Here is a 20,969-nt window from a genome sequence, read left to right on the forward strand (position 1 = left end):
GAGATTCCAGTTGAATTGATTCTGGCTTAACCCAGGCAGAAAAGAAGTTATTAGAAGGCTGTGCCCAACACTCAGCACGGGGATGGGGCCAGTGCCAGGGACATCGGCAGGAAACTCTCGAGTGCTGTCGGGTGAATGGGACAGGCCTTCGAGCACCGTGCACCCCTCAACTCCGGCTTCAGATTTCCAGGCCAGAGTCTGAGCTGCTCAGCGGGGTTGTTTGCCCCTTGGTGGGAGGAGGGGCTCTGTGAATAACACCCCCAACAGGACCTCTGGGAAGGGGCTAGTACTCCAGAGAAACCAGAGGCTGTCCCCTAAAAGGAGGAGGAGCCCGGCCAGCCGTCCACTTCAGCCCACCTGTGTTTTGCACGCAAAGGCAGGACCACACATTCATTCTCATTGCATTTTTAAGCGGGAGTTTTTATTTCTTGGAGTGCTTTTTTAATGATGACTTCATTGAGATGCAAGGTCCTGGTCGGATTCTAGAGGGCCTAAGTGAGGGTTTGGGAGGTGCTGATTTACCAGCAGGGGCCTGGGGCATGCACAAAGGTGCTGCTCAGTCTGGGACTTCTTGGTGGATGTGGGGATGGGTGCCGAGCTTGACGGGGGCAACGTATTCTCCCTAGTCCTTTTTGGAAAGCAGAAACCTCACTGGATACTTCAAACAGGGAATTTACTACAGGGAATGGGCCACCCAGGCTGCGTGGCAATGGGGCGCGGCCAAGGGACGGTGAGACGGTTCAGCGGGTATAGCAGAGGAAGCCTTTACTCACCACGTAGCTGGGGGGACAAAGCGTTAGCAACCAGATGGACCCCGAATGCCTGAATTATATGTAGCTTTATTTTCTAGAAATGGTGAGATGTAGGTAAATTCTTCTGCCAGTATCTACCTGGCTCTGCCTTCTCTCTGTCAGGTCTTTGGTTCTCAGCAAGGCATTTTCTGGCCATCCTGTTTCCACGCATCCACCCCGCACCCGGACTCCCCACCCTGTGCCCTTGCTGTATCTTCCTCCAAAGTTCTTACCATCGTCTGATATACTTGGTATTTTCTTGCTGGCTTATCCCCTCTCCCCACCCCACCTCACCCTGGAATTAAAATCCCATAAAGGTATAAATTTTGGTCTGTTTCATGCACTGCCACGGCCCAGCCCGTGCAGAGGTGGTACTAAATCACTATTATGGTTACAGTGTGTCTATCATTACTACCGTACTTACTGCCCTGCCAATCCCACTTCTAACTTCTCCAGCACTCTGTTTTCTGTTCCAGAAAATGAGAGAATTGAGATCCAGTGCCTCCAAGGGCCTTTCCACTGAGGGGTTCCTTGGTTGTGGGTTCTTCCTACGGAAACAAATTCCCTGGGGGTTTCTAATCCCGTCCACATGGGGGTAGCAAAGGCCAGTGGATCCCGGGAGCAGGCCCAGTGGTGCCCAACATTGGCACTCCCCTTCCTCATCTCAAAGAGGAGTCGGATCTTTTTATCTGTGTCTCAAACTAGTTCCAGAAAGAATTAAGTCACAAGTTGAAAATTAAATGAAGCATGGCAATTAGGGATAAAAACAGACCAGAGACTATCTATTTAAAGCAATCAGACACTCTGGAGATAAGCTCATTACAATAACTGAGCCCTGAATTTAGTTCCAACTTTTCTACACATCTGGGCAGCGCAGCAATTAGGGTGAGGGAAATGGGGCACCCTCTTCAAATGCTAAATGTAAGGGGGGGGAGCAGTCAAAATCTTGTCATCAAGACAAATATGTCAGTGCAGTATTTCTAAAAATCTGTCTTCACACACACAAAAACTCTGGAATGAACAAAACGTCAAAAATTTAAAATTACATGCGGCTTGTACTTAGGAGCACAGCTTCCCGTTTGGCCTCAGTTCTATGATGGCTCTGCATGATATGATTGAAATTTTGTTCATCATGCATTATTTTGGCATTAATTTTGATCTTAAAAATACTGTGTTAACACATTATCTTAATTACAGAGTTTTTGGCATCCCTTTTAATTTTCCAAGACAAGTGCGTCATTTTGCCTCACCCTAGTCCCAGGCCTGATGGGTCCCTCTCACTAGGGAGCCTCAGAATCACTCAAGAGGTTTCCCTGGACAACAACACTTTGCCAGGCACATGTCTTGAATGTCCTGATGCGAACCTGACAGACTTGCAACACACAGTGCCCCCCCGTAGCTCTTCCCCATCCTTCTCAACACAGTACCCCCAGAAGCAACATCTGCTGATCAGAACCAGCAGGTAGGACAAAACCTTATAAAGACCTGAAAAATCATCGTGAACAGGGACAACTGACACAAGATTGCAGGGATGAGACACAGGAAAGTTTCTGGTCCAAATCCCATTCTAGGCTGACAGACAAAGGTACAGAGTTTGGACAGAGTCATCCGTTGAAAGAGCCAGGAACTCGAGACCAGAGCTGTCAGATAAAACTTTCTGCGGTAATAGGAACGTTCTGTATTTGTGAGGGGCAAGACCATAACCCCTAACTACGTGTGGGTCTTGAGCACTTGAAATGTGGCTAGAGCAACTGAGGAACTGATTTCTTAAATTTATTTAATTCTGATTCTATTTAAATTTAAGTGAGCTACTGTATTACAGTGTGGTTCTAGATCAGCGATTCTCAAATTTAACCTGCAGCAGAATCATCAGCAGGACTTGTTAAAGCTGATTGCTGAGCTCATCTGAGTTCCAGAGTCAGGAAGCCTGCATGGAGCAGTCAGCTTACATTTCTAATAAGCCGCCAGGTAGTGCTGATCCTTCCAGTCTGGGGACACTCTGGGAACCACTGAGCTAAACAGTATTCTGCTTCCAAACTATTGTTAGATATTGAACAAATCATCTTAAGTGTAGGTGTTGACTTTCTTGAAGCAAAATGGCAGCCTAGACTTTGATATGGATATGGATTCAAATCCCTGCTCCTCTGTTAAGTAGCTATATGAGCTTTGTTTCATTTCCAGCTTCTATATTCAGGTGACCCTTGAACAGTGCAGGGGATTAGGGACACCAACAACCATCCCCCACTTCCCCTACATAGTCAAAAGTCTGCATTTAACATTTGACTTCCCCAAAACTTAACTATTAATAGCCTGCTGTTGACCAGAAGCCTTACTGATAACATAGTCAATTAACACCTGTTTTGTAAATTATATGTATCATATACTGTATTCTTACAACAAAGTAAGCTAGAAAAAAGAAAATTTTATTAAGAAAACCATAAGAGAAAATACATTTACAGTACTGTATTTATAAAAAAAATCCACATGTAAGTGGGCCTGTGCAGTTCAAATCTGTTAGTCAAGAGTCAACTGTAATATTAGTTAACATTCAACTTCTCCCTCTCTGTTCCATCCACAAAATGGAAATAATAGTACACACCAAACAGGATAATTACAAAGATTAAATGGGATAGGGTATATATGCCATTCAGTATAAGTTCAGATCATGTCCTGCTCAGAAGATGTATTAAATGAGATTATATGTGTGAACATGTAATTTGTAGCACAAGAAATACACATTTCATTCTGTCAAGATTACTCAGTGCCGGGGGTGTCTGGATGACTCAGTTGGTTAAGCTTCTGCCTTCAGCTCAGGTCATGATCCCAGGGTCTTGGGATCGAGCCCCGCATCCGGCTCCCTGCTCAGCCGGGAGACTGCATCTCCCTCTCCCTCTGCCTGACCCTCCCCTGCTTGTGCGCTCTCTCTCTCTGTCAAATAAATGTATAGACTATTTAAAAAGAAAAAAAAAAAGATTACCAGTGCTAGTGCATCAGTTTCCTACTGCTGCATACAATAAATTGCCCCCAAATGTAGCAATTTAAAATAACAAATACTTATTATCTCACAGTTTCTTTGGGTCAGACGTGTGGGCATGGCTTTGTCAGGTACCTCTGACTTAACATCTCTCAGGAGGGTACAGTAAAGCTCCCAGGGCTGCAGTCTCATTTGAAGGCTTAACTGGACAGCCAAGGAATCCATTTCTCTTGTTTTGTTCTGTTGTTTGTAAGACATGTATATTTTGGGGCAGCGAGGTAGCTCAGTTGGTTGAGCATCCGACTCTTGATTTCGGCTCAGGTCATGATCTCAGGGTCATGGGATGGAGCCCTGTGCCAGGCTCCATGCTCTGTGGGGAGCCTGCTTCTCTCTCTCTCTCCCTCCGCCCCCCCAACTCACTTGCTCTCTCTCTCAAATAATCTTTTTTAAAAATGAAAAATAAATAAAAATGGTTAAATTAGTAAAAAGTCCATATATTTTTTTAAAAGACTTATTTATTTGAGAGAGAGAGAGAGACTGGGGGAGGGGCAGGAGAGAGAGCCCTAAGCAGACTCCCCACTGAGTACAGAGCCCATCACAGGGCTCAGTCCTACGACCCTGAGATCATGACCTAAGCCGAAACCAAGAGTCATATGTTTAACCGACTGAGTCACCAGGCGCCCCTAGTTTAACCATTTAAGATTTATGTATTTTAGAGAGAGAGAGAGCACACGGAGGGGAGGGGCAGAGGGAGAGAAAGTCTTAAGCAGACTCCCCCTGAGCACAGAGCTCAACACAGGGCTCCATCCCACAACCCTGAGATCACAACCTGAAACGAAACCAAGAGTTGGACACTTAACCAACTAAACCACCCAGGCATCCCTTACCATTTTTAAATTTATAGTTCTGTGTCATTAAGTACATTAAGTGCATTAAGTACACTCTCATTGTTTGCAACCATCACCACCATCAAAACTTTTCCCTTTTCTCTAGCTGAAACTCTGTATCCATTCAGTACTAGCTCCCCACCCCCACCGGACCCCCAAGCTCTTGGCAACTATCATGCTACTCTGTTTCTATGAATTTGACTCTTCTATATACCTCATACAAGTGGAATCATACAACATTTGTCTTTTTGTGACTTATTTCACTGAACAAAATGTCCTCAAGATTCATCCATGCTTTAGCATGTGTTGGAATTTCTTCCCTTGTTATGGCTGCATAGTATTCCATAGTACATATATAAGTTTGCTTATTCATTGCTTCCTCCTTCTGGGTCTGATCCCACCCATCACAGCCCTCTCAAAACTGGCCCCTCAGTGGATGCTCCTTCTCCCAGGCTTAGTCCTGTGGAAGCCATGCTTGCTCCAGGGATGGGCCTGAGTAGCCTGAGGATTTGCCCAGAGCTTTCCCACATTCAGGGACTGTCTCCATTCTGGTCCTGTCCACTTATCTCTCCATCCAGGCTCTACTGCTCTTCTGTACCTCAGGCTGGGATACCACTTTCATTTATGGGATATCATAAATGATCCCAGCAGGTAATGGGATGCTTTGAGCCAAAACATGGACCACACTTCCCACCCATATACTTGCTATGTTACACCACCAATACCTCCTCTCCCATATTCCATATTTGACCACTTAATACCCAATACCGTATTAACTACTTCAACGTTTCAAAAATTATAACCTAGCTGCCTCTTTTAAACAATTCTAATTTCCATTCTGCAGATGAGAAAACTGAGATTCAGAAAGGTTAAGAGAACAGCCTGAGGTCACACAGCTAGAGGAGGACAGTGACAGAACCCCATCTAGTTCCCACTGAGTTTCCAGGATGTTGAGTGGTTTGTGGGTTTTTTCAGGCTGAGAGCCAGGTGGGATAAGCATAGTTTAAAGGGAATTGTTCTTCTGTTCTGCTCTGCAGTCACCCAGCATAACTCATCTCCCAGGACACAGAACCGTAGTCTATTGCGTAGGACAGCCCAAGCACAGGGATTGAAATGCCTGGGACCACTCAGTCCTGTGGCACCAACCAGCCCCAACAATAAACCAGAGGTCTTCTGACCCAAGGGAAGCTACTGAGATGCCTCTCATAGGTGTTTGGAACTGGGACATTAAAGAGCAAAGGGGCTCTGATGGTGGAAAGTCCCATAGAGATGGGGCTGCAGGTGGTGGCCTAGTGAGTGAGTTATGCCGGAAGTAAGGATGTATCTTTAGAGGTAGGATAGTGGCGTACCGGTTAGATGCCTGGACTGTGGAAGTAGGCTGCCTGGTGTGAATCCTGAATGCCACGTATTAGCTGCAGGATTTGGGGCAAGTTGCCCAACCTTTAGGTGACCCACTTTTCTCATCTGCAAAACAGGCGAGTGAACAGTACTTCCTGCTACAATGAAACAAGTGAACACACATCGCAGCACAGGTGCACAGCACACCCTAGCAACTGCCAGCTGGCAGGAGCCCAGAGGTGGGAAGGCACCGCAGCCTCGGAGACCCCAGACGGAGCAGCTCCCCGTGACTTTCCAGTTCCCAGCAGGTTGCCTCACACTCAAATACTTTCAAATTTAAAAATCGTACACCGCGTGGATTTGGAAATTTTACTTTTTTTATTGCAAATTTCTGGTGAAGGAAAGAACACGGAAGCTGATCGTCATTTAGGCTTTGGTCCTAAGAGTCCACTGGGGCTCAGTGCCTTCCAGCCTCAGTGGCCTTCGAATCCCCGGAGGGCCTTGGATGCCTATGGATGCCTGGGTCCCACCTCCCAGAGGTTGCGGCTCTGCTGGCCGAGGGGGCAGCCCGGGCATCAGTAGCTCTGCGAGTTCCCCGGGGCATTCCAGCACGTTGCCAGGCTGGAGAACCCCTGCCAGAGCTCCTGACAGGAGGTGAGCAGCATCGGGAGCACCTGAGCAATCTCAGCGGACAGCCAGCCGTCACCTGTATACATCAGCCCTCCACCTGAGGCCAGTTGGCCCCCTGGCCCCCTCTCCCCAGGCGGCCCACGTGCGGACCCTTCCTCCTCCCGGGACCATGGAAGAGGGAAGGGGTGTAATGCTCGGCGCTGTGGCTTGTGCTTCAACAGGGAAAACGGTACCAGATGTGCTTACTCTGTCACAAAAAGAAATTCACTTTCTGATTGCAAAAGAGCATTCCCCTTTGTTTTTTTCACTGTTAAGTGGAAATCATCTTCCTATATAGAGATGCAAGGAATTGTGACAAAGTTAAGGAACTACGTGTTGGATGACATATTCCTTATAGGATTTCTCAGGTCCAAATTTTAAAAGAATTTTTGTCCAGCCACTGAAGTTGTAAAATACTATTACTTTAGCAGCATATTTTATATGGGTAAACAGTAATAGCCAGTTACATGTTTCATTTATGATTTATCCTAAAAATAGAAAATACTTTAATTTTCCTGAGTCCTTGGCAAACAAAAACAATTTTTTAAAAAATTCTTTAAAGAATTGTTTTCTTTTTCCTGGGCACCCTCACAGTTTAGAACAGTGTGTGTCTCACCATTGGTTTGTACGAACACAGGTGAACAATTTCACTGGCGCCAATTTTCAATGACTAATCAAATATGGCGATTGAAAAGAAAACACCCATCATCTACAAAGCTGCTCAAAATGAAAGTTTCTTGACAGTGTTATAAATGCAATATCAATTTGATTCTCTGTCCATACAAAAGTATGAATTTCTATTTCATTAATAATACTGAACAACTAATGTCTTAACAGTGATAAAATTTTTAGAACATTTAAAAATTACATAGGATCCCATTTTTACATCATAATTCTGATGTATTATCATGCCTTCTATTTTGTCCGTAAAACTTTTAGAGGATACAGTGCATTGACGTGGTAAAACCAAGGCACAGGATACAGTTACAAGAAGTATATATAAACCTTAGTTTAGCACTTTGTGCCAATTTTGGAAACATTTAGAGGAGATCATAAAGCCTGAAAAATTCTCACATCCTATTATGATTTACAATTAATTGTGCAATAAACAGACTATTAACCACCATTCCATTACTAAATATATGGCTATCACTATACAGGCTGTAGGCAATTGAAAAAAGTTTCCAATATTAAAACCTGGTATAAGTAGGTGGTTGATGTGGATATTGTGCCTTGTATTAGCTAGATAATTGTCTTAAGTTTCCATTTTAATTTGCAATGTATATGGCAGTTATCAATCTTTAAGCTATCTTCATTACATAAATGGTGGTGTGGGGGGGGGGTGGTTCTCCAAAAATTAAATCCCTTCTCCCTACAAAAGACAGAAGATTTACAAGAAGGAAACCATGTAAGAAATGCACAGATAACATTAATAAAATCCAAATATGGACTAAAGGGTTGAATTCTAATCTACCAGGACATTCTCTTAATTTAGGGTGAGGAGCTAACACATTCCTGTGACAATTCATTAGTTTCTTAATTAAAAAAAAATCACCATGACATTTTTCAAAATAGTAAAGTCTTGGCTAGAGCGTCAAGCATTGAAGGAAAGTCGTTAAGTCTTTTCATTCATAAAATGAAGAGGGACAAAAGCCTTTCCAAATCTAGGGGCTGGGAGGCTATTCCATTGAATTTAGGGAAATGAAATAGAGTGGCAAAAATTGTACTTAATACTTTTAAAGGAAGTGTTTTCGAGACTTAAGGTAAACATTTAGACCCATGAAAACACATTGCTTGGCACATGCACGCCATGAATAGAACACTTCTGAAGGCAGTGACCGCCTGGCCACGGCGGCACCTGGCTCTCGCCCCACCAGCAAAACCACTTCTGAGGTCTTTGTCCCAGCTCCCCTCACATGGGGGGCTCTGGCTTCTGCATCTGCTGGATTTGCTTCTGTAGCTGGTCCTTGTCCAACTTCATCTTGGCTTCAAGAACTTGCCTGAGGGATCCTATGCTTTCATAGATGGCCGTAAACCCTTTAAGAAGAGGTAAATTTTGCAAGAGTTAATATTAAAAAACAATGTTGTGTCAAATTTTACAGCATATAGTAATAGCTGATTTGGGCAAAAATTATCAATAGATGCTAAGACTATTGGAGTAAAAGTTTGAGAGGGAACAGGATAGTTACACAGGTTTATAGTATCTCCCTACAGATTGCTTTCTAATTACAAAGCAGGGAGGGAACTATTACAACGGAGAAATCTGGCAGGTACCACTTTAACCAAGGTTATCAAAGCTAACTTCACCAATACCAGGAGAAACCAACATCACGTACCCCTGATAAGGTTCCCTGATAAGTGAGGGACACCCTGCTTCTGTGGCATTTCTGTCAAAATGCACTCCCTGAAACTAATAAAGAGGAAGCAAACAGGCCCAAACTGACATCCCACAAAATACTGGCCTGGATTCTTTAATGACGTAACATCACTGAGGAACTGATCCATATTAAAATACACTAAATAAAGAAATATGACAATTGTCTATGCTGTATAATTCTGGAATAGAACCTAGACCAGGGAAGGTCTGCTATAATGGAAACAACAGTGAAAGTTGAATATTGAAAAATTTTTCATCAATATTTCACTGGACTATAGTTATTTAAGAGAATGGCCCTGTCCTAAGGGCATATAGATTGAAATAATAAAGGAGTAAAAAGGCATCGTAACTTCTGCAACTTATTCCCAAAGGACCTAGGGAAAAAAATTGTATTTACACACACACACGTGCGCGCGCACGCTCTCATCACCCAATGAGATAAAGAAAATTTCCAAAATGTTAACAATTGGTTAGTCTCTATGAAAGATGAATAGTTTTTGGACTATTGTTACAGTTTTTCTAAATTTGAAATAATTTCAAAATCAAAAGCAAAATAAAAAAATTCCCCACTCAAAAAGCATTTCGTATTATTCTGTATTTCTATGGGTTTTTAAAATACATTTTAAAAGGGCACATCTTCATTAGTAAATTTAGAATTTTCTCTCAGGGGCACCTGGGTAGCTCAGTTGATTGGTTGAGGGTCCAATTCTGGATTTCAGCTCAGGTCACGATCTCAGGGTCTTGGGCTCAAGCCCTATGCCGGGCTCCATGCTCAGCACTGAGCCTCTCCCTCAGCCCCTCCCACTCATGGTCTCATGCTCACTCTCTCTCTCTCTAAAAATAAATAAATCTTTAGGAGGAAAGGAACAATTTTCTCTCAGAAAATATTCTCTATTGACAATTCATGTCATAAAAGGAATAAATATTACTTATTAAAAATAACATTCTATTGAATAGAAAGATACAACATGTAAAAGAGTAGGTGAAAAATGTATGGTATGAGCTTTTACTTGAAAAAGCACATATATAGTATAAAATGACATATATAAAGATGACCCCTGGGTGAGAGAAATTATGAGGGTTTCAAAAAATATTTTGTGCTTTCTTATTTCCTATTAAGAAAACAAGAAATACTGTTTTTGGAGTAGGAAAAAGTAAATCTTTTTATTTTTAAAAAGTTTATCTGCCCTTCTGATTAGGTGAATGTTAACCACCTCAATGGCATGTTGAATAGAAGGGAATGAACCCCCCCAAGGAATGATGTGAAGTTAAAAACTGATGAAATACTCATGTACCATATTCTAATAGCCCCAAAGACAAAGAAAAAAATTCATTTTGATCTTCACAAGTTCAATGAATAAATTGAGCTGTGACTTCTACTTTTTTCTTTTTAAGATTTTATTTATTCATTTGTCAGAGAGAGAGGGTGTGCAAGCAGTAGGAGTGGCAGGCTCCCCACCGTGCAGGGATCCTGATTCAGGGCTTGATCCCAGGACCCTGAGATTATGACCTGAGTGGAAGGTAGACGTTTAACCAACTGAGCCACCCAGGTACCTCTGTGACTTCTACTTAAAATAAAATAATAAACTTTTGGTAGTGACAACAAAACTATTCTTGGGATAACGAACTACGTTTATTTCCATGTGGGCCAAAGTAGACTCTGCAGAAGAAAATTATGGAATCTTAGAACTGGAAGGAGCTAGAAGATAACGCAGCACTCCTCATCACACTGTAAGACTGTCTTGTCTTTCCTGACCATAACCAAACAGCTTCCACTTGGACATGTTCAGTCACAAAGAGCTCTCAGGCTTACAAGGCCACCAGTGTCTTTTTAGGACCCATGACCTGAGGATACTCCTGCCTCATGCTGAGTTAGAACATGTCTTCAAGTAACTTCCCCATATTGGTTCCAGGACTGTATTCCTAAGCTCACAGTGTAAGCCAGTCTAACCAGTCCTTTATACGTGACAGTACTAGAGACCTGGAAATCAGCTTTACAACTTTCTTCTAAACAAATGTGAATTAATGGGCCCTGTTGACTTTGGAGAGGAGGAAAATCATTCGCTGCCATGGTAGCATGCTGCCCACATTAAGCCTTCAAAAGCCACGTCAAGATAGAGGTTCATTTCTGAGACATAATAATCCTGGCTATGAACAGAAACGAACCCGCAGATGGCACGAAAGAAAGTGCACATCAGCTGCAAACTGAGCAATGTTCATTTGTGTGCCCGTCCCTCGTGGTGGCTTTCTATGTATTTAGAGCTGAAACAACGCTTTAATTCAGTACAGCACAGCTACTTAGAAAATCACCTAAGGACATCTCACTGTGATTACTGTTAGCTGGGATCACAGGTAGTTGATGGGGGCACTCATTACCTGGTTTTCAGATCCCACTGAGAATAACCCATGAGTGGGAGTCCAAGATGGCAGAGGAGTAGGAGACCATAGTTTCGTCTGGTCCCAGGAATTCAGCTAGATAGCTCTCAAAACATTCTGAACACCTGTGAACTCAACCAGAGAGCTAAGAAAAGAATACCTGCAACTCTACAAATAGAAAAGGGACCACTTTCTGCAAGGTAGGAGGTGCAGAGAAATGAATCCAAGGCAGTATGTGGGAAGATAACTGCGGGGGTTGGGAGCCTCTATCAGCCAACTACCGGCAAGTGATACAGCAGCAGAGCACAAAATGGGAACTTTTAGAAGTCTGTTCCGGTGAGGGACATCCCTGCCTGAAAAGCACTCAGGAGGGGAAGTGCGATGGGATCCTAGGTGGGGTGGTGTGGTCTTATGATCCCCGGGGTCACAGGAAGACCAGGAGAGCCCGAGAGTGGCAGAGCTCCCAGACATCAGAGCAGGGTTGAAATCGGGAAGTTGAAATCAGGAAGCCCAGGAATGGGCTCCCAGTTCAGGGTTGCCATAAACCATGAACTGTGGCATAGTTGGGTGACTGCTCTCCAAGCACAGGCTCAGGGAGCAGCAAATAGAGATGAGACCCCTATTCCTTCACTGGGAGAGGCAGTGCAGGTGCGTGCATAAGAGTTTGCCAGGCTTGGAGACCAGAAATGGATTCATGTGCCTGAGACAGAAACGCTCAGTCACAGGCTGAGTAAGCACAGAGAGCAGGGAGAGGGAAGTGACCGGACTGCTTTTCCCTGAGGGCGCACTGAGGAGTGGGGCCCTGAGCTTCTGGTTACAGGGCTGGTGACTGGGAGGCTGCCATATTCATTCTCATCCTCCAAAGGATGAAAGCCTTTAGGAAACAAAAGCCATAGAGAGTAAACAGGAGCAGATTTCTTAGCCTGGCCCCCTGGCAACAGTGGTACAAAGACACCTGAGAATCAGCACAACAGGCCCCTCCTCCAGAAGATCTGCAGGAACATCTGGCTAAAACCAAGTTTACATACCATAGAGAACTGCAAAACTCCAGCGCTAGGAGAATATAGCATATAGAATTCATTATTTTTTCCCCACGATTCTTTAGTCTCTCAATATTAATTTTTTTCTCTTTTTCAATTAATTCCTTATTTTTTAAAGGATTTTATTTATTTATTTGTCAGAAAGAGCAAGCACAAATGGGGAAGAGGTGGCGGCAGGCAGAGGGAGAAGCAGGCTCCATGCTGAGCAAGGAGGCCAATGTGGAACTCAGTCCCAGGACTCTGGGATTATGACCTGAATCGAAGGCAGACACTTAACCAACTGAGCCACCTAGGCACCCCCTACCAATTTCTTATTTTATCAACTCGTTTTTTAAAATATTTTTTATTTTCATTTTTACAGTTATATTTTATCCTTTCATTGTATTTTATTTTTATCTCTGTGTGTGTGTGTGTGTGTGTATATATATATATATATATATATATATATATATATAATTTTTTTCTTTCTTTCTTTCCAATTTTGGGATGCAGTTTCTTCTAACAGACCAAAATACACCCAGAATCTAGTGTATGGCTCTGTTCTCTTCACTGACTGATCATATTCTCTCTTTCTTTTTCTTTCTTTTTTGTTAAAGTCTTTTTGCATTTTCATCTTTACAATTACATTCTATCCTTTAAATATATTTAATCTTATTTTTGTAAGTATATAAGTTCTTTCTTTACAAGTTTGGGATGTAGTTTCTTCTAATAAACCAATCAAAATACACTCAGGATCTAGTGTAGTGCTCTGTTCTGTTCACCTGTCTGATTATATCCTTTTTAAGAATTTTCTTCTTTTCAGTTTTGGGTCTCTTCTCATTTATTTAGTGTATATTTCTCTTGGGTTGTTGTTGCCATTTTAGTATTTTTTTCTCACATTCATCTGTTCATCTCTACACAGAACAACAAGACGGAAACACTCATCTCAAAAAAGAGAACAAGAGGCAGTACTGACTGCCAGGGATCTAATCAGTATGGATACAAATGAAATGTCGGAAATAGAGTTCAGAATAATGGTTATAAAGATACTAGTTTTAAAAAAGCAAAGAAGACACTAGAGAATCCCTTTCTGAAGAAATAAAAGAACTAATCTAAAAAATAGAAATCAAAAAGGCAATCCTTATGCCAGACAAATTAGAATTTTTTTCCCTAAAGATTTTATTTATTTGTCAGAGAGAGATAGAAAGACAGAGAGAGCACAGGCAGGGGGAGAGGCAGGCAGAAGAAGCAGGCTCTCCACTGAGTAATGAGCCCAATGCAGGACTCGATCCCAGGACCCTGGGATCATGACCTGAGCTGAAGCCAGACATGTAACCAACTGAGCCACCCAGGTGTCCCCAGACAAATTAGATTTTGAACTGAAGACTGTAATAAGAGATGAGGAGAGACACTATGTCATAATTTAAGCATCTATCCAACAAGAAGATCTAACAATTGTAAATATTTATGCCCCTAACATGGGGGTAGCCAATTACATAAACCAATTAATAACAAAATTAAAGAAACACATAGATAATAATACAGTAATAGTAGGGGACTTTAATAGCCCATTCACTGCAATAAACAAATCATCTAAGCAGATGATCAACAAGGAAACAACAGCTTTGAATAATACACTGGACCAGATGGACATCACAGATATATTCAGAGAATTCTACCCTAAAGCAACAGAATATACATTCTTCTCGAGTGCACAGGAAACACTCTCCAGAATAGATCAGATCCTGGGTCACAAATCAGGTCTCAAGTGGTACGCAAAGACTGGGATCATTCCCTGCATATTTTTGGACCACAATGCTTTCAAACTGGAACTCAGCCACAAGAGGAAAGTTGGAAAGAACTCAAATACATGGAGGCTAAAGAGCATCCTACTAAAGAATAAATGGGTCAACCAGGAAATTAAAGAAGAACTGAAAAAATTCATGGAAACAAATGAAAATGAAAACAGAATTGTTCAAAACCTTTGGGCTGCAGCAAAGCTGGTTCTAAGAGGGAAGTATATGGCAATATAAGCCTTTCTCAAGAAACAAGAAAGATCCCAAATACACAAGTTAATCTTACACCTAAAAGAGCTGGAGAAAGAACAGTAAATAAAACCTAAACCCAGCAGGAGAAAAGAATTAATAAAGATTAGAGCAGAAATCAATGAAATAGAAGCCAAAAAAAGAGTAGAACAGATCAATGAAACGAGGAGCTGGTTCTTTGAAAGAATAAGATTGATAACCCCCTGCTAGACTTACTAAAAAGAAAAGAGACAAGACCCAAGTAAATAAAATCATGAATGAAAGAGGAGAGATCACAACCAACACTGAAGAAATACAATTATAAGTTGAAAAAAGTTGAAAATAGAGCTACATATGACTCAGCAATTGTACTACTGAGTATTTACTCCAAAGATAACAAATGTAGTGATCCAAAGGGGCACGTGTGCCCCAATGTTTATAGCAGTAATGTCCACAATAGCCAAACTATGGAAAGAGCCCAAATGTCCACTGACAGATGAATGGATAAAGAAGATACACACACACACACACACACACACACACACACTAGAATACTACTCAGCCCTCAAAAAAAATGAAATCTTGCCATCTGCAATGATATGGATGGAATTAGAGGGTATTACTCCAAGCAAAATAAGTCAATCAGAAAAAGACAATTATCATATGAGCTCACTGTTATGTGGATCTCACTGACATGATCTCACTCATCTCAAAAAAAATGAACATGGGGAAGAAAAGAACAAATAAAATAAGATGAAATTAGAGAGGGAGACCAACCATAAAAGACTCTTAATCATCGGAAACAAACAAGGTTGCTGGAGGGGGGTGGGGGTTGGAGGATGGGGTAACTGGATGATGGACACTAAGGAGGACATGTGATGTAATGAGCACTTTATATTATAGAAAAATGATGAATCACTGACTTCTACCTCTGAAACTAATAATATATCATATGTTAACTAATTGAATCTAAATAAAAAAACATTTTTAAAAAAGAATAAAGACTAACAATTTTTAAAAAGGAGAGAAAAGAAAAGAAAATAGCCCATGAGAGCCATCTGCTTTTTGGCCTACCAGCATCAACTTCTGCTTTCATTTCCTTCATGTCCTCATTCATCTGTAACTCCAGCTTGCTGATGCGCCCATGCACTTTCTCTTCTTCCTGTTTTGTTCTCTGCACTTCCATATTCTTCTTCTGACTTTCTTCTATTTTGTCAAGTCTGGCTGACATCTGGCTGAGCTTCTTCTCCATGTCCCTTTCGCTGGCTCCCTGAGATCCATGAGAAGAATTGCACTTGGTTATTCCAAAGGGAAAGTCTATCCTGTACCTGCATCAGTCATAGCATCATTTAACAATAATCTGCAGGGAAGAGGATCACAAAGGTGGCTTGTTGCTTGCTCAACCATCCATTCTCCTGTTTCCTTAACAGACCCCTGATTTTCAGCTGATTGTAAGCTCATCCGGAATTAAGACTACATTCTCTGCTGTCTCCTGAGTTTAGTTTGGCCATAAAGATGAAGTTCTGGCCAATGAGATATAAGTATAAGGGTGTGTGGCAGCTTCTAGGAAAAGCTAAAAGGCAGCTGAGGCCTATCCTTATCCCTTTTGGCTTCCTTCTGTTCCTGGAATTCAGATGTAATGGCTGGAGCACTAGTGGCCACATTGAACTATGAGAACAAGGGTCACTCTCTAGAATTGGCAGAGTTGAGCCAGAATAATCATGGATTGCTGAGGAATGATAAGCTACCACATCAGTCCTGCATTCCCTATCCCCAGATAGCTTTTATGTGAAAGAGAAATATGATGCTGTCTTATTAAAGCTACTATTATCCTGGGGTTTACTGTTAGTTATTAACCAATCCACATGTAAAAATAAACAGTTATCCAAAGACCACAGAAGCCCAAAAATGTAATAGTATGAATCTAAGTAAATCAACCATTAGATCTGATAATATATGGGAGAACACTTAAAGAAATATTTGAAATATTAAATATTTTCTTTTCTTTCCAACATGCCTGGTTTTTATGAGAATCTGCATCTGTGGGTAAGCTTTGGAGGTCAAGACTATAAACAGAGCTGTAAGTGGACTACTGCATGACCTAGCTCTCTTGATGTTGTATAATGCAGTCTACTTGGAGAGCAACTCAGCCCTGAGAAACAGCAGAGTCAGACATGGAAATTGCTCCAGATGCTTATGCTTCATCCAAGTCCAATAGAAGGAAGCAGAGCAAGAAAAGAGGAGGGAGAGGAAGATGGTCAGGCTGAATCACCAAACCAAAAAAATATTTGCTGCCAAAAACCAGTTTCAGAGCTTCTGAATACTCTACAAGCAAGGCTTTCCTGATGGCTTTTGATCAGTACTGCAAGCCTTCATTCTCTGAGAGAGTGGGGCAAAAATAGAAGGAAAATGGAGGGGGAAAAGGGTAGATTTTGTTGACATGCTATCCATGACTCTGCATTCTGTGGTTATAGGGTGACAGAGGGGCTGAGCGGGAGAAACCTAGTCGACACTGTGTTTTCCAGATCATGAAATTCAACCAAAGTAGAATGAAGTTTGTAGTTAGTTTTACTTAGAAATGCAGGTGGTCAATTTGGTTCAGGAAGGTCTTGACTTAAATTCACCTTAGCTGAAAGTGCTGAAATTTTCTACTTTGCCTTTATTAACCAAAACAAGCCCAAGTGCTCTCTTTATAACAAACATAGAAAAAGAAAGGATTCTAAGGCAAGAAACAACTGAGCAGCTTAATGTGGTGCTAAATCAATCAATGCTAAGTTGGTATGGATTATTCACAAACATTGCAGGTCTCCACGAGTAACTTTACTATATTATGCCATACATCAATACCTACACTGTTTTCCTTAACGACCAAGGAAAGCTGATCAATTTTCTGTAAAAGTTCTTTCTCTATCCGTTCTTGTTCCTGTTGCAACCAATTCCGTGCAGATAAAATCTCATTACTGAGTTCCTCGATCGTACCTTTAAATCTAAAATAAGAAAATCAGCAGGTTAGACGTAAAACAACCATAAAATTACAACATACAACTTCAGTCTCTATCAAACTTCTCAGAAATATGTCAGCATGAACCTTGGCTCCCTCAGAATTACAAGCTTCCCTTCCCTTTCGAATTGCCCTTAGCACTAAATTGGGGGTAGAGTAGGTGGGGGGCAGGGAAGGAGGATACAACAGACACGTACCTGATAATACTTCCTACTGCTGAAGACCTGATGGGGAGGGTGTGGAGGTGTCAGAGTGACACACAGCCACACCAAGTGCTCATTTTTGCCTTCCCAGGGTGCCCGGTGCTCTTGGCTCAGAAGACACACTTCCAGCCTCCTCTTTCCCTGGGCTCTTCCACCTTCTCCCTGTTCTCTCCCAGGACTAGAGCCTGACTGCCTTTCTCTAGAATGTTCTCCAAATTGCTCTTGCCCCATAGAGATATTTCCTAATTTAAACCAAAAAAGCAAACTGAAAGGAAAAAAAAAAAAAAACCAACCACCCTCCATTCCTCTGGTCCTCATCCTTTCCAAATAATACTCCATGCTTGCTAATTTCCCTTCATTACTTTTGTATTCATTTTTTATGAAATGGAATAAAAGTAGGAAAGAACACATGACTTAAATAATAACAGTAATAATAAAATGGACACCGTGGCAGAAGAACCTAATTATCTGCTCTACCTGTTTTCCTCTTCTTTCCTATTAAGACATCCTCAGATGTCTGGCTGACCAAAGACCATGTCCCCAGCCTCTTTTGCAGCTACGTGTGGCCATGTGACCAGCTTCAGCAATGGGACACATGTAAGAGTGGCAGGTACAACTTCCAGGGCCATGCCACTATAAAAAAAGCTTCTTGGGCCTTATCTGGGCAGAAAGCCAACCCCCAGTCCCATGCAACTGTGGAGCTCAGCCTGCAGCCCTGCCTGACCATGAAGACCGGCCAGAGAGCATCACGACTTTAATGCATTCATTATTCTAACAGTGTTCTGATGTGGTCTTTAGAGTGCCTCTATATAAGATCACACCATCTGTAAATGGGGATAATTTTCCCATTTTCTGATTTGGATGCCTTTTATTCCTTTTTCTTGCCTAAGTGCCCAGCTAAGATCTCCAGTACTGTGTTCAACATGAGTGGGGAGAGTGAACATCCCCACCTTGTTCCTGATTTTAGAGAAGCTTTCAGCTTTTCTCTGCTGAGTAGATTATTATTTATGGGCTTGTCATATATGCCCTTTATTATGTCAAAATACATTCTTCCTATAACCAATTCGTTGGAAGTCTTTATCACAAAAAGGATATCAAATTTTGTCAAATGCCTTTTCCACATTATTGAGATAATCGTGATTTTTCTAATCCTTCATTCTGTCAATGTAGTAGTGTATCACATTTACTGATTTGCCTATATCAAACCATCCAAACCAAGTGGATAAATGCCACTTGATCATGGTGTAAGATCCTTTTAATTTGCTGTTGAATTTGGTTCATTAGCATTTTGTTCAGAATTTTTACATCTGTGTTCATCACGGATATTGGCCTGTCCTTGGTACCATGGTAATGCAGGATTTATAAAATGAGTTTAGAAGTGTTTCTTCCCCTTTAATTTTTTGGAAGTGTTTGAGAATGGTTGGTATTAATTCTGCTTTAAATTTTGGTAGTATTCATCCTTGAAGCCTTCTGGTCCTGGGCTTTTCTTTGTTGGGAAGTTTTGGACTGTGACTCAATCTCCTTACTTGTTATTAGTCTGTTCAGATTTTCTTTTTCTTCTGATTCTGTCTTGATAGGTTTTATGTCTCCAGGAATTTATCCATTTCTTCTAGCTCTCCAATTTGTTGGCATATGATTGTTAATGGTAGTCTCTTATGATCGTTTGTATTTCTGTGCTATCAGTTATAATGTCTCCTCTTTCATTTGTAATTTTATTTGAGTCTTCTTTTTTTTTTTTCTCCTCGGTTAGTCTGCCTAAAGGTTTTTCAATGTGGTATATCTTTTTTTTTTTTTTTAAGATTTTACTTTTATTTATTTGACAGAGAGAGAGAGAGATCACAAGTAGGCAGAGAGGCAGGAGGGGAGGTGGGGAGCAGGTTCCCTGTTGAGCAGAGAGCCCAATGCAGGGCTCGATCCCAGGACCCTGAGATCATGACCTGCATCAAAGGCAGAGGCTTAACCCACTAAGCCACCCAGGCGCCCCCAATGTGGTGTATCTTTAAAAAAATAAATCCAACAATTAGTTTATTTTCCCATTGTTTTTCTTTTTTCTTTTTTTAAAAGATCTTATTTATCTATTTGACAGAGAGAGAGAGAGAAAGAAAGAGAGATCACAAGTAGGCAGAGCAGCAGACAAAGAAAGAGGGGAAAGCAGGCTCCCCGCTGAGCAGAGAGCCCGATGTAGGACTCGATCTCAGGACCCTGAGATCATGACCTGAGCCGATGGCAGAGACTTAACCTACTGAGCCCCCCAGGTGCCCCATCCCATTGTTTTTCTATTGTTTTCTATGCTCTATTCATTTAATTTTGGCCTAATCTTTATTATTTCCTTCCTCCTTTGTTCTTAGTTTGTTCTTTGTTTTCTAATTCCTTGAGGTATAAATTTATGTTGCTTATTCAAGATCTTTCCTTTTTCTTAATGTAGGCATTTATTACTGCAAACTTTCCTCATAAAAGTGCTTTGGCTGCATCCCATAATTATTTCAATTACTTCAAGATTTTCTGAATTTCCCTTGTGATTTTCTTTGAGCCATCTGTTGTTCAGGAGTGTGTTGTTTGATTTCCACATATTTGTGAAATTTCCAATTTTCCTCCTATTACTGATTTCTAGTTTCATGCCATTGTAGTCAAAAAAAGATACTTGATATGATTTTGATCTTCTTTAATTTATTTAAGACTTGTTTTGTCAGGAGCGCCTGGGTGACTCAGTCAGTTAAGCATCTGCCTTCAGTTCAGGTCATGATTCCAGGGTCCTGGGATCAAAGTCGGCATCATCGGGCTCCCTGCTCAGTAGGAAGCCTGCTTCTTCCTTTCCCTCTGCCTGCTGCTCCACCTGCTTGTGCTTTCTTTCTGTCAAATAAATAAATAAAATCTTAAAAAAAAAAAAAAAGACTGGTTTTGTGACCTAAAATATGATCTATCCTAGAGAGTATTCTATGGGCACTTAAGAGGAATTTGTATTCTGCTACTGTTGGATAGAAAGTTCTACATGTCTATTAGGTTTCTAGTTGGACAGGGCTTCTGCTTCTGCTCTAAGGTCAGGGGGTGGGGGGAAACACTGGCTGGGCTTGGCAGTCAGATGGGCCTACTAGCTGGGCTCTACATTTAAGCAGGGCTGCTGGGCTACGCTACATGATCAAACAGAGCCACTAACTGCACTGGGCAATGACCTCTGGTTGGCTGAGGTCTCAGACTGTGTTCCCTGGCCGGCAGTGCTTCTATTTGGACTCCATGATTACGGGCTGTAGGCTGAGCTCTGCAACTGCACCTGATCCAGTGGGATCCCAAGCTATACCTCCTAGACAGATGT

At 41.7% G+C, this 20,969-nt stretch overlaps 1 protein-coding gene across 3 annotated transcripts in view; it reads right to left on the reverse strand.

Annotated features, from left to right (window-relative positions):
- Positions 1-3,193: 3,193 nt before the first annotated feature.
- Positions 3,194-20,969, reverse strand: part of FAM81A (family with sequence similarity 81 member A) — an 81,266-nt gene continuing 63,490 nt past the window's right edge. For all 3 annotated transcript variants that reach the window (XM_082733777.1, XM_082733778.1, XM_082733776.1), the window contains 3 exons: positions 17,307-17,442; positions 15,530-15,725; positions 3,194-8,696 (listed from right to left, as the gene is read on the reverse strand). In XM_082733777.1, coding sequence (XP_082589903.1) covers positions 8,572-8,696; positions 15,530-15,725; positions 17,307-17,442 — 457 coding nt within the window. In that variant the 3' untranslated portion in view covers positions 3,194-8,571. The remainder of the gene's footprint in view (positions 8,697-15,529; positions 15,726-17,306; positions 17,443-20,969) is intronic.

This window comes from Mustela nivalis (assembly GCF_964662115.1).
Source record: "Mustela nivalis genome assembly, chromosome: 6".
Classification (NCBI taxonomy): domain Eukaryota; kingdom Metazoa; phylum Chordata; class Mammalia; order Carnivora; family Mustelidae; genus Mustela; species Mustela nivalis.